The sequence below is a fragment of the Bemisia tabaci genome, chromosome 1, assembly GCF_918797505.1.
Source record: "Bemisia tabaci chromosome 1, PGI_BMITA_v3".
NCBI classification, from domain to species: Eukaryota; Metazoa; Arthropoda; class Insecta; order Hemiptera; family Aleyrodidae; genus Bemisia; species Bemisia tabaci.
In genome coordinates, this window is record NC_092793.1 from 44,920,837 (window position 1) to 44,935,787 (window position 14,951).

Below are 14,951 nucleotides of genomic sequence, written 5' to 3' on the forward strand. Positions count from 1 at the left end.
GAGGGAGAGGGGGTTTAATTTGTCGCCCCGAGGCCAATTTTGCTATTTTACCCCTAAAAAACCACAAAAATGCGATTATTTTTCGAGGAGCTCCGACAACCTATTTCGAAATTGCCCAAAAACCCATCAGGGGGTACCCCACTACAACCTCCAACTTGAATTTTTGATGTACAACAAAGGTATACCAATTTTCAGCCAAATCGGAGGGGGTCGGGTTCCGAGCCTGGCACAGTTGACGTGGAATGTCCCATTTGTCCTCAATTTTTAAGGAGCTCTGCTGTAATTCCATCTTCGTTTGGAGCTTTGTTATTTTTCATTTTTCTGATTCTTTCTGCAACTTCTTCTATACTTGCTGTTTGTGACAAATCATCCTCACTTATGTGGTCTGCTTTTTCCATTGTTTCTTGGTCGTTTTGAATCATCCTTTCCTTTTCATTTAGCAGCTCTTCGAAATGTTCTGTCCATCTCTCCATTATGTCTTTCTCTTCTCCCAGTAACTGACCATCTTTACCTCTGCCTGCACCCACTTGTATTCGGTTGATATCCCTTTTTCATTCTATTTACTGTAGCATAGAATTTTCTACTTTCATTTCGTTTGCTTAGTTCTTCTATTTCTTCCATTTGTTGGATCATTGCTTCTTTTTTCTTTTTTCTAAGAAGCTTATTAGCCTTTTTTCTTGCTTTGTGATATTTTTCTTCATTTCCTCTTGTGTTTCTTTGCAGCGTCTTTTTTCTTGTGGCATTTTTTTTTATCTATGATGTTCATGCATTCTTCATCGAACCATTCTCCATTTCTGGTTTTTCGTTTTTCTCAAATTGTTTCTTTTGATGCTTCTAAAATTGCTTTCTCAGTTACTGTCCAAATCTCTTCAGGCGTTTGATTCCTTCCCTCCTTCCATTCCATCTGATTCTCGCGTTAGCTTGCTTTTTTAGACATCCTCGTACTTCTTTTGTAATTCTTTATTCTTGCTTAAGTTTTCTGTGGCCCAGCGCTTCACTTCTTGTTTTGGCCCTTTCATTACATCGGCAATTCTTTCTCTAACTTTAACTTTTACAAGGAAATGGTCTAAGTCGCAGTTGGGTCCTCTGCAGCTCTTTACATCAATTTCTGATGATATATGTCTTGAAGAAACTAGTCCGTGATCAAGTGCTGTGCTTTTGACAAAAAGTTTGTTTCCTGCTGCGAATTGTACCATCATGTTACCATCATCATGCAGCGTGTGAATACCAGCTATTTGCTTTTGATCTTTGTCTTTTCTAACTTTTGCATTGAAGTCTCCCAAGACTATCAGCATATCCTGCTGGCTTACTTTTGTACACACTTTTTCGAGTGCATCGTATAAACTTTCTTTTTCTGTTTCTTCTTTCTCCTCTGTTAGTGCGTGCATTGACACAATGGTGATATTTCTAAATTTTCCTTTTATTCTTATTCTGCATATTCTGTGGTTGATACCTTTATATTCCAGGAGAGTATTTCTTGCTGTGTTGTATGGTAAGAATCTTGCGCCAAATTGCTGTGTGTTTTCACGTGTTCCTCTGTACATCATGCTGAATTCTTTCTTGTCTATTCTTCCTTCTCCTTGCCATCCGATCTCTTGAACAGCCATGACGCCAATGGCACATTTCTGCATTTCTTTGGCTACTTCCATCATTTTTCCCGTTTTTTTCATGGTGCCTACATTCGATGTGGCTAATATGATGTCCTTGGGTTTTTTCCATGATCCATTCTCTTTAAGTCGCTCTATCCGTAAGTTGTCTGGGTACGGAGGCTTCGTCTTCGTTTTCGCAGCTTGGGTATTTTGACGTGGTAGGGTTGCTAGCCCTACGCACAACCCTCCTCCTTTTCCTGGGCTTGGGACCAGCTAGAGAAAAACAACTCGCCTCTAGGCGGAGTTGTTGGTTTTTTAAAATTAATTATGTTGGCGGTCTTTAAATGCCAGAAAGCTAGTGTTTTAAAGAAAAGAATCTGTCAGTTGGAATTTTTTAGCCAACGTGCGTCAAAAATCACTACCCAATTGCCATTTTTAAAAAAATCACTAGCTTGTTAAAGATTAAGTATTTTAAATAACCACAATCATTTAGGTTTGGTGTTTCCAAATGTGCCAGGAATCCCAATTAGAAGTGATATCATAGGTTACCAACGTACTTTCTTTTCTTCTCAGCTAGCATTTTTGAATATATACAGGTGACCTTTTTAAAATAGTGATTAAGGCCTGAACTTTGCACCTAAAATCTCCCAGGTATCATCGGATTTTTCGCCTTGACGTATTGGAGCTAGAGTTGCAATTTGGAAAAAGAAGTCAGGGTCCATGCCTCTTAAAAAGAGGCCAAACAGGACCTTCTTTTACCTTGGAACACAACCAGAGTTTCAACGTGATAGGTCATGAAGCAAAAAAGTTATCTGGGTGGTGCAGGACTTTTGGATCATCTTGTATACCAGTAAACACCCTGTTATGTATATCTTCAAGTAGTTCCCGTAGATTTCCAAAAATTTTTTACAAATATAATTTTTCTTTTCCAAATGTTGACACATTTACAGTCATGACGCTTGCGAATCGCGGTTGCAATCGATTCAGAGTGGAACACCAAGTACTGAAGCTTGGTGACCAAAATCTGCCAATAGTTTAGGGCTCTTGAACTACACTGTCATGGCGAGCAAAATACTCCTTTTAATTTACATTGATTTAGTCAAACTTTGTCAAAAAGTTATCTCTTATAAAGTGGTAGATAAAGATTCATTTAATCTGGAAAATTGCAGCGTCTTTGATTGCTTTGATTGTTTAATGTTTAATGGTTTTCATAATTTATATTTTCATCAGGCAAAGGAAGATTAAAGAAAATAAGCCCCCTCAAGAGGATACATCACCTAAGGCACCAAAGGAGCGCAAGAATCGCTCACCAAGAACTCGCAAAGAACCTAAAACGCTAAAAGAATCAAAGAAAAAAACCACTTCCAAATCTGTATCTTCAGAGGAGGCTTTAATTGAAAAAGTGACACGCAAGTAAGTTTCAAACCTTAGATCTTTAAAATTGTTCTCAAGTGTGCATCGCATCCACCTTGAAAGTGAAAGCTTCCTTCTCTTCAATCTCTGTATCTCTTCGTAAATTTCGAAATAAGGGCTGCATTATAGGTGTTAATTAGTTTCTAACTACTTCCACTGCAACACTCATAGCATGGACTCATACACTATCGGTTAGTGTGGAAGGATAAGAAACAAGGATGATTGTCTTACAGGTCACTGTAGTCTTGACCGGCCCTGAACTCAGGGTTTACTGGAAGACGAGACAACGCCACCCCGGACGCATAGCACATGGCTGGGAGCTTACGCGAACTGCTGTAAGACTTGAGGTTCCACAGGAGAACGGGGGTGAAGCTGGAAAAATCGTACATATCCCTAGAGCCTTAGTACGGAGACCTGCTGTACAACTGTTAGGTTGGTTCAAATAATTTTTAACTTTTCATGTATATTGGTGTTTTCGTGGCTTTTATTGATTTTTTACATTTTATTCTTAATATGGATTCAATCTTTAAAGTAAAATTCTTTGTCATTCACTAGCCCAAAATTGTCGCTTAACACTTCGAATGTAAGTCCCCTTCCGTGGACTGTCCATTGGCGAGTTTCGGGAATTTGACATGAAATTTTCAGCTTTTCTATGCAAAATAAAAATGAAACTTAGATATTTTTAATTCCACTAGCTACTAAAATCAGTAGTTTTTGGTTTAACGCCCAACAATCATGAAGGATTTGTTGACTGCATCCAAAAAAAGAGGTGTCCATAAGATTCGTGTCCTGCACTGTAGACCCTATTTACCCACTCAGTATTGGCTGCTGCGGTTGCCGAACAGTGTTCGATAGTAAGATGTACTCGTGAATTGTTGATACCGTGCATGCCTATTGCCGTCTCACCACCACCACCAACTGATTTCAAAGAAATTTTCGACGATTTATTCAGTTTAAAGTGTTTTGATGCCAGTATACTGTGTCCCTACTGAATATGCATTCATTTGCAGTAAAGAATTGTGTCAAGGAATATTGAAATATTCTGTGTATGAGCAAACCATAGTGACCAAACCATAAAACTAAAAATTCAGGCATATTCTTGCACATGCTTAGGTTTTAACGCCAAATATTCCACAAATTGTCTACCTTGGTCGTCCTTACCGAAGACCACTTCGCATATTCAAGGACACCACTCACTGGCGTCAAAACACTTAAAACTGAATGAACCGTCAAAAATTTCTTTTGAAATCAGTTTAAGATAGTGAGATGGCAACAGGCGTGTACATTATCAACGATTCAGGAGCACATCTTATTGTCAAACACTATTCTGCAATCTCAGCAGCCTCTATTGAGTGAAAAAACAGGGTCTCCAGTGCGGGACACAAATCTTGTGGACACCACTTTTTTGGATGCAGTCAACAAATCCTTCGTGATTGTTGATCCTCATACCAAAAACTACTGTTTTTAGTAGCTACCGGAATTGTATATACCTTGGTTGGTTTTTTATTTTGCACAGAAAAATGGAAAATTAAACGTCAAGCTTTGGAACCTCGCTAGTGAATTATTAGACAGTCAACGGTAGGGGATATTCGAAGTGTTCAGCAACGATTTTGGGCTTATGAATGACAACAAATGTCACTCTTAAGGTTGAATCCTAATTAAGAGTAAAATTCTAGGGAAAAAAATAATAATAGAAAAAAAAAGAAAAAAAAAAATAAATGGAAATAATCAATAAAAAAGCCGTGATAACATCAGTGGACATGAAAAGTTCAAAGTTATTAGAACGAATCCTACTGCTTAAGCATACCTATCAAATTAAAATATTGGTGCTTATTAAGGAAGTGTGTAATACGAAAAAAAATAACCCTCATTAATTCGTATTATTCCTCTTTTAGTTCCAGTTTGCATTACTGTAGACTCTATGGGTCAATTGCGCTGGCCACAGAATCGTGTTTTGATGCTTAATTCTGGCATCTAGCTCAGCTAAAGATACTAAGATCCGATGGAACAGAAATTTTCTACGTTCAATATTAACTGAGATATCGTGCTGTGAAAAATTCGGTTTATGACATCATCCACCAGAGTAGCAATACCTATGACTTCTTCCACCTTGCTTTCATCGGAGGTTCACGTTGAGTAACCAGTGCAATTGTGCGTCACACTGACTGATGAAAGCAAGGAGGAAGAAACCAAGGGTGTCACTACAGTGATGGATGACATTGAAAACCCTACTTTTTAAAGCGCAATATCTTGGCTAATATTAAACGTTGAAAATTGCTGTTTGGACGGATATTATTATTTGCACTAGACACTGTCAAAAATACACGGGAAGCGTGAATACTTCTACCAACCGGTGTGCGTAAACAACCTCGGATCCGCAAAGCATTACTACAGGGAGAAACAACTATTCGCTCTTGCGAGCATCCTGGTCAACGTCTTCCAATCGGACTAATTTTGATCAACTCCTCATGACAATAGTGTAATAGACCCGTGGTAAGTTGGGTGTTGGATCCCTGAGCCCTGAGCCTGTCTGCCTTGGGGGCGCAGCGTAGCTCTATCCAGAGGAAATAATTCGCAACACGTCTCTGATAGGGATCACCTTTTATTCCCTCTACGAACTAACAGAATACAGATGCACACACCAACTTCGTGATCATGGAAATACACTCCACACCACAACTAAGCCGACCTATCTCCGAGTGCTTAGGGCATCAGACCTTGGCGAATGTATACTCTCCTGAAACGCGTAGCTGACTACCCAGAGTGAAAGTTGAAGCGGGCCGAACTCATCTCCGGCCCCGAGAAGCTGGCCATGAGACATCACTTGCCGCAATTCAAACCCCAAAACACTTGGTACAAAGGACACATACAATTTCCCCGGAAATTGCGTGTGATCCATTGCTATAGCGAAGCGTTCACTAAGTTGGAAGAGAATCGCTCCAGCCAATTATTCTCTAGGGGGAGGCAGAGTGAGTGGGAACAGCAGCTTTATAGTATAAAGTTAGTAGTTAAATTTTTGGTGGTCTGTTGTGAAGATTTGGACGAAAATTTATTTCTTTATTACATTTTTTGTTGTTGTTGTTCTTGCTGTCATGGTTTATTTATTTTTCTTTGTTCCCTTTCAGGAAAAGCTCAAAGAAGAAAAAGTTGGTGCTAGAAGAGGCATTTGTGGAAGAACCTGTAGTCAATAATGAAGAAATTGAAGAGAAAATTGAAGGAACCACTCCATTAATTGCAGGAAATTCTGAGGGGGCCACATTCATTGAAGTGCCACCAGGAGATATAACAGTGAGAACACCAGACTCAGAGCGTAATCTAGAGCACTCAGCAATTGAGGAAATTAAAGATGAAAAACTGGATCTGGAAACTTCAGAAACACCAGAAACGGTTGACAATGCAGAAGTTGCGGATATGGAGATGTTGACCGAAGCAGACTCAGAAATGACTCCAACACCAACAAAGCGTAGATCGTACAAACGGAAGCCCGACAAAAGAGGCCGACCAAAGTCACTAGCGAGGTGAGTCACCTTTTTCATTTAGCCTCTTATTTTAATCCCCCACTATTGCACAGATTTACGCAATATTTTTTGTTCAAAAAGATAGAAATTTTTAAATTTTATTAGGAAATAACTAGTCATTCTTCCAAGTATGAACGGAGAAAAAAGAGATAATCCCTTCATTCCCTGTGCGTTGATGGTTTTTCTGTTTTGTTCGGTGGATGAATAAAATAAAGAGACTCATGTTGTGTATTTAATGGATGGTCTAATGGGAGCTCTGCTGATGCTCCTGAAATAATGTGAAGTAAAATTTAACATAAGCCATTATACAGGGTTATCCAAAAGTCACCTACCACCCCTGTAACTTTTTCCTAATTGAGATAGAAGTATGAAGCTTTGGCAATGTTCCTCAGTCTAAAAAAGTAACTTTTTCTTTTCCCCAAAATTTTGGGGGGCGGGGGCTAACTATTTTTTCAAATGGGAACCCCCCTGTTGTGATACCTTATTAAAAAGATAGTAAAAAAGAAAATTTTTGGCGCCAACCGCAGGTCAAAACGTTGATTTTTGACAAAATGGCGGCCGGTCAAAGTTCAAAATGGCGGAAATTTGGCATCTCCGTTTTTTATCGGGGGATTGGTCTGAAAGATCAGAATCCTAAGGTTTTTCTGGACGGAAAAAACGACTCCGACATTAGGTTTCCAGAAAGGTCAGTCCTTTTCAAAATGGCTGCGGTTACAATGGCAGCTGAGAGCGGGAAGTGGATATTTAGGCTGCTTATCGTTAGATTCGTATGAGACTTGGTATGGGGGGGGGGGATATTTTGGCACGAGAAGTGCGAATCTTTCATTGGATTTTCGAAACTTCGCAAAAATTTAAAAAGGCGGCGAAAAAATGACGGGAAATCCGTATCACTGACCATAACACTGATTTTTCCGCCGTATTTCAAAAATCTCATGAAAGATTCATTTTCTGCGAGCCAAAAATTATCAGAGTATGGACTTTCGTGCAAATCCATTGGTAAACAGCCGTGATATGGATTTCCCGTCATTTTTTCGCCGCCATTTTAAAGTTTTTCGAAATTTCATAAATCCAATGTAAGATTCGTTCTTTTCGAGCCAAAATACACCCGGATACCAAGTCTCATATAAATCTAACGATGAGCAGCCTAAATATCCACTTCCCGCTCTAAGCCGCCATTTTCTCCGCCGCCATTTTGAAAAGGACTGACTTTTCTGGAAAACTAATGCCAGAATCGTTTTTCTCGCCCCGAAAAACCCTAGACTTCTGAGTTTCAGACCAATCCACCGATGAAAAACGGAGATGCCAAATTTCCGCCATTTTGTCAAAAGTCAACAATTTGACCTGCGGTTTGCGCCCAAAATTTTCTTTTTTTATTATCTTTCGAATGAGGTATCACAAAAGGGGGGTTCCCATTTGAAATAAAAAGTCAGCCCCCGCCTCCCTTAGAGGGGGCCGCCCCCCAAAATTTTGGTGGACCAAAAATTTGCTACTTCAGACCAAGGAACATTGCCAAAGTTTCAAACTTCTATCTCAATTAGGAAAAAAGTTACAGGGATGGTAGGTGACTTTTGGACAACCTTGTATGAGTATTGTGTGTGAAATTGGTGTCCTTGGGCTCATTTATAAATAGTTGTAATGGTCAGTGAATAGTTTCCACAATATTAAGTCATTTCTATCAGCATCTGAAACAATCATGCAAAATGTTCTTGAGCCTCCTCAATATTTTGCTCCCTACATTCAATTTTGGGACAATTTAGCCAAGGGGCAGAGCATAGCATCAAGATGGCTCTCACAACCCATGCTCAAGCACTTTTATGCATATGCACGAACTCTTCACTAACTTTCGGTAGTGCACACTGCATGGTGTCAACAGGTTTGGAAAACGGGGAATTAAAAGAGAACTGCACGAAGTTTGGGTTGTCACGGAATTTTATGAAAACGTCTTGGAAATTTTTTCAATGAGTACTTCAAGTTTTTTTTCTTTTTTTGATAAGTTTTTCTTCTTTTTTTGCCTCTTGCATTTTCTATTGTTAAGGGGAAAAAAAGTGAACTTCATTAATATGACTTTACCTCCAAGTCTGCTAGCAGTAATATAGTGTTTACACTCGGCTGAGGCGTAAGACTTCGAGCTGAAAATCGGGAAAAATGTCTCTGCCTTAAAGTCCAACTAAATGGCACCCTTCCCCTCTCTTTCACCTTCAGAGTTTGTAAAAGTCGTTGAACAGCACTCCCTGTAAATGGTCTCTCAGTGACTTCATTGTATCAGGCTGTTATTATTGTTTGCCTTCCCTAAGCTCCCTTTAAATCAAGGTTCAAAAAAAAAAAAAAGGGAAAGATAAAGAAAAAGAGACTCAACACTGAAAGAAGTTTTTAATTATTCAAAATTTCCTCATTCTTATTTTGTGCAGGAACCTACCAAAGAAAAAACGATTGAAGTCTTTAAAAGGGGGAGACTCAGATGATGCTGAAGATGAGGATGCAACACCGCCAGCATCACCTCCTGACACTGATTCTTCCAATGTATGTATTTTCGTTCCTCATACGTATTAAGAAGTTATTTGTAGAAGTTGTTTGTATGTTATCTCTGTTTTCAACAGGATGCTTGTTGAAGTGTTTTTACGTAAAAATTCTCACAAGCTCAAGAAATCTAGTGGTCAATATGGTGGTATGGTAATAACGGCTGTAAACTAACATTACTGGAGTAATAATCGTGAAATAGCACTTCTCTTAGATGCTTCTGGTTACCAGATGCACCTTTGGGACCACAATGTAACATGTGTACACCGTAGTACATAGCGTATTGCCTTATGGGTAATGATTACATTTTGGTGCAGGCGCCTAGATTTGGATCATTTTCATTTTTTGGTGGTTGTAAAAACTGAGGTAAAATGTTGAGCATTGGATGAAATATTTGTACCGCAAAATGTACCGCAATTGGCTGCATCTGTAAATGCTGGTTTTTTTTGTTCGCTTTGACAGTGTCCATTTTAATATATTGTGATCTTCTATGAGTTTGTCCATGTGCACTCAAAACACTATCTTCCATTTTTCTTGTGATTTGGTGTAACACGACTACTTATTTGTAGAAAATGTAAAATTAAAAGGAAACTCACCTCCTGGATCTCTGTGGGAGATGGTCGCATGAAAAAAGGAGAAAGGGATGAATTGAATTTGGCAGTTGTAATCTTAATGTCATTTCAGGGGAGATGAAGGTATGGTGACTTTACTTAATGGCTACAGAGCACAGTTTCTAAACTTTTTAACAACGGAACCCTTCAATGCACCGCTTCCTCCTTTTGTCATACGACCATCTCCTAAGAGATCCAGGAGGTGAGTTTCCTTTCAATTTTACTTTCTCATAAGTTGTCATGGTACACCAAAATAGTGTTTCGAGTGCACATGGGCAAACTCACAGAATATCTTAATAATAACATATTAAAATGGACACTGTCAAAGCGAACGCAAAAAAGGAGCATTTGCAGATGCAGCCAATTGCGGTACATACATCAGGAAAAAATTTGTCAAATGGCAACAAGGCAATCTTAAAAATTCTACAGGACAAATTATTTAAACATTTTGTAAATTACTCATAAATTAACAGAGCTCTTCAAGATATCCTGCCCAAACGCAATCACTATTGGTCAAATCCATAATTTTGACGTTAAAACTTGGGAACATTGAAATGGGAGTAAAAAAAATTTCAGGAAAGTCGCACTATATACTGGAGAACAACATACTAAAACTTCAGATCATTTCACAGAGAAATGGGCCCATGCCATCGTGTCATCTCCAAACCCTAAATTTTCAAATTTAAAACTTAGCAACGTTGCAATGAGAGGAAAACATTTCCCGGTCATGCAAATCTCAGGATTTTCGTACTTTATATAGGAAAAGAACTTACTATAAATTCAGAATAATTCAAGGAGGAAAGGGGCCAATGTCACAATTTTTTCTCTAAATCCATAAATTTGAAATTTGAAACTTTGCAACGTTACCACGGGAGCAAAAAAATTTTCTTGGTCATAAAAATTTCAGGAAAGTCGTACTTCATGCCAGAGAATGACATACCACAAATTTAAATCAATCCGATAAGAAATGGAGCAGGGGGAGGGGGAGATTGTGTTGCCCTTTTTCACCAAAAAAAAAAAAAAAAAAAGCTAAAAAAAGCCCATAAAATCGCGATTATATTCTCCAGGAGCACCAACAACCTACTTCAAAATTATAGTTTTTAGTACCTGGTGGTGCTCCTCTTGACATTCCAGCGTTCTTGATTAACATCAATTCAAACCCCTCTCAGGTGCACTGTATTTGGACAGCTTTGAAAAACAGGTGCGAAGCATGTCGCCAATGAGCTTATGAAATTTCTGAACATTACTCTCAATTTTCCGAGCAAAAACTCAAATTGTCAGTTACTAATACTGTCATTTCTCATCTTTGAATAGCGCGCCCAGCTTGGCTGAATGCCTCCGCGCCCGGGCTACACCCCAGAGATGTGGGTTCCTCATCAGGGAGACTATTTTCATGGTTTTCTTTTCCGTTTCATTTGACTGGAAAAGGATGAACAACCATATTACTTCCTTCTACTACTGAGGAAAGCGCCCTCCTACACAATTGTGCTCCAAGGCGTTGGAACGTCTTGATCTCATTCTCTTCCTTCCCTTTATCTTCCTCTCTTCACAACAGCACCACTTTTCAATTGCATACACAACACAAACCTGAGAAGTGGTTCTATTTTGGAGATCTCAGATAGGATTCTCACCTTTCGGCAATGTCATGATACAATACCACAGTAAATACTACCGCTGTAATGGTTTTGCCTCAAGTAGACAAACAATGAATCAGTCTTTGTCATCAATAAATGTAATTCTTTCTTAGTTTTCTTGTCAAATTACTTTAGGTTAAGCATAGCAGCTTTTATTTTTATTTCATAACAGAGAGGAAGAAAAAGGAAAAGCTGTAGGTTCTCAAATTGTATCATAAAAATCTATTTAAGCTGTTTCTACCTGATCCTAGCATGTTAGCCTGCTTTAAGGTAATCTTGACGGGAACAAGAAGCTTCCTTTAATGCAAACTGCCTTGCTTACGATTAAAAAGCAGCCAGATAGTAAGAGCACAGGTAACGTTCCAGGTTATAGAGGGAAAAGAGATGGTGAGAAAGTAACGAATGTACAGTACACCCTTATGCCACAGCTTTAAACAGCAGACTTTGTTAGACCAGGGACACAAAAATGACCACTCTCGTCTTTCTTCGGGGTTTTAAAATTGTGCTTAAATAGTATTTTCCCCCTCTCCCTTGTGTATTGTTCACAGTTTCAAACTGTATTTTGTGTTTTTGAAACTTGAAAAGGATTCAATTCTAATGTACTAAATTTGATTTGAAATAGAGTGATATTGTGGAAAAAATGTAAGAAAAGATAGTAAGATCCTAAAGTCATTGGTCCCTGATGGAGAATCGAACCCGGGATTTCCTGATTATGGTCTGAGTGCTCTACCGCATAGCCAGCGCTCGCTTCAGAAGAAAGACCACTGAACTGCATATATATGTTACAGTAAGAAACCGAAATCCGTCAAACCTAGTTTTGACTAGTCAGAACTAGTTGTCACAAACTCCATTCGCCAAAACTAGTTTTTACTAGTGAATTCCAAAATTAACTAGGACCCTCACCGCCGTAACTAGTTCTAACTAATTTTTTTTTTCAGTTGAAACTAGTTTCGACTGAAATTTATAGGTGAAAACTAGAATTACCTAGTGAAAAGTGGTTTTGTAGGATTAATTTCTTTTGTTAGTTGAAACTAGTATTAACTAGTGAAAAGTAGAAGTAAGTTGAATTCGAATAATAATAGAATTAAATGCTTCAGCACAGCGGTTTTTTTCCCACTAATTTTGTAAAAAAAAAGTCTGACAAGAAACTTTTCAAACTGAATATTTTAGCATAGCGTTCTTCTGTTTTTTTTTAAAATTACCTGCATGGAAGATGTCATTTTTTAAAGAAAAAAATAATCCCCCCCCCCCCCACCAGAAAAAAGGAAAAGCTTACCTGCTGCTGCTGGGTCGATCATTTCAGCTTCGCATTGGCTTTCAGTCTGCGTGAAGGCATCTAGATCTTCCTCGTTGTTGACAGAAGTAATTATGTCGTCTGGCAGATTGGAGCTTGTTAGTCCAACTCTGGGTTCAACGCCGAACGTAGCTTTATAAGGTGTCATTTTTATCCCTGTGTGCAAAGCTCTATTCTTCATAAATTGAACGAAGTTTAAGCCTACTGACCAATTAGTTGATTTATTATCAGTCATCCAAGAGGCTAACATTCGTTCAACATCCTGATTTCTCCCCTGATCGCCACCCGTACCTTGGCTCCTCGACTGCTCCAACTCCGACGCTCACGAGGCTGCGCCCATTATTACCGGACCGCGCCCGCACGCCGTCTTCTTACGCGGCCTCGCCTTCGGCCATGTCGCTTTCTTTTCAGTTACAATTAATTTTGACTACTTCGTTAAAACCAGCGGTTAATTTTAGAATTCACTAGTAAAAACTAGTTTCGGCGAATGGGGTTTGTGACAACTAGTTCTGACTAGTCAAAACTAGGTTTGACGGATTTCGGGTTCTTACTGTAACATATAGACTCGAGCGGTCCTTCGCTTTGTGTAGCCCTGCCAGCTCAGCATCACAGGGTGTACGACAAGTGCTCAAATCCGGACTTTTCCGAATCTTTTTGAGGGTGTTTCTAAGGCCTATTGGCAAAAACAAAAAACCACTGCTGTCAAAATGAATTCACCTAAAGAGTTCGTTGGAATCTTTTCAGCTCGATCGGAGGTGGCAGATTGAGAAGTTCCCCTTGTAGGTCCAGTAACGTCAGCGAGTCACCTGTGAAGCGCTGGTGATACCGGACTACTAATTCTACATTCGTCAGTTTTGGCAAGACCTCCGACTTTGGTCAATTATTTATGAGTAAATTACATTATTCGACAATTGGGTGCTAAAAAGTGCGTTTTAGAACTTGATCTCGTGTAGTCTAATGGGAAATTACTGAACAGCGTTAGATTTGTGTTGCTTCCGCGTGAAATCTCGGATTTTGCGTCTCTTGGGTTCTCTTTGGAATCTACAGGCGCCCAATCACAAACGTGTCAGAGTCCCATCTCAAAATCTTATGTTATGTTATGTTTGAAAATGTTTGCATGAAACATGCAAATAGCGATCGCAAAATTTATGTGTCCCTGAGTAAGCCTGTTACAGAAGGGGGTTGTGCATTGACTGCAGGATGCAGCATCTGCACCATGTTGTAGCTCTCTCATTGGCTGACACTGATGGGTACTAATCTTTATCATAATCATTTCTAATAAAAGTTTTCTGGCAGGCAACCATTTTCTCTTCCCTCTTTATGCCACCTGGTGACAGAAATTTGTTTACCTTATACTGTCATTAATAACTTCCATTTTTTCAGAAGAGGAGATCAGCACGCAACACGCAACGCAAAAAATATGTTGATGACATAATGTTAGCAATATCTGACGAAGATTCACGGAAGTCACCATCCCCAAAACCAGACGTTTCCAAACATTCCGTTCTTGAGACGTCTCAAGAGGGAGCCATCAAGCCTAACTTTGTTTATATTGTAAGTAAGAAAAAAATGTGGCTCAAACCGTATGTAACAGGGTAGTGAAACAGTGCTGGGTCCAGACTATTTCGAGAGAAAGCGAAGCCAAAAACTTACAATCAGGGTCAAAAATTTTAGCTCTAATGACTATCGGTACAAGACTGAAGGGGAGAGGGTCTACCTCATGCTTATGCATAGGAATATTAACGGGGTCACGCCGAGAGATCTATAATGTTTTAGGTCTTTTAGACCTCATCAGTAGATCACACTCGTTGGTGAGCCCAGTTTAGCATCCTGCAAAATCCAAGAAGGCATCTAAACGCCGTCATGAATGTGACACAAGGCATGACACAAGAGTGTGATCCTTGTACCATATACGGTTGCTGCTGAACAACTCTCAGCACAAAACAAGGAAAACCCGAAAAAGAAGCTGGGCTCACTGACAAAGTAATCTATTAACGAGTTCTACGAGGGGCGTCCGATAAGTAAATATCCTCCTCCCCTTCTGAAATCCATAAAAATGGACTAATTTTAAAAAAATTGAGCTTAAAGTATTCCTTAGAATATACTGAGCTCAACAAAACAAACCACAACAAAATTGGACCGTGTGCGGCCGAATGCGAGCCGTTTGATGGCGTCGAGATGCGCGCCGCTCCTGCGAGGATATTAAGTCTGAGACAAAAGAAGAGCCTCTATACCAGAGTTTTAGTCGTTCATTACCGACGAAAAATCAAAGAAGTCAAGCGTAGAATAAGGGGCTTGCCTCATTGCTCCAAGCAGGATACCGAGAGGACAGTTTATGGATGCCACACGCGTAGAAGTCTTTCAGCTGACTTGTT

The 14,951-nt window shown here is 39.3% G+C and overlaps 1 protein-coding gene across 5 annotated transcripts in view; it reads left to right on the forward strand.

The window, feature by feature from the left end:
* kis (chromodomain helicase DNA binding protein kismet) overlaps positions 1–14,951 on the forward strand; it is a 252,200-nt gene that overhangs the window by 74,852 nt on the left and 162,397 nt on the right. For 4 of the 5 annotated variants that reach the window (XM_072301409.1, XM_072301419.1, XM_072301422.1 and 1 more), the window contains exons 5-8: positions 2,820–3,002; positions 6,128–6,520; positions 8,929–9,040; positions 13,960–14,130. In XM_072301409.1, coding sequence (XP_072157510.1) covers positions 2,820–3,002; positions 6,128–6,520; positions 8,929–9,040; positions 13,960–14,130 — 859 coding nt within the window. The remainder of the gene's footprint in view (positions 1–2,819; positions 3,003–6,127; positions 6,521–8,928; positions 9,041–13,959; positions 14,131–14,951) is intronic. The other variant, XM_072301416.1, reaches the window with a different exon arrangement.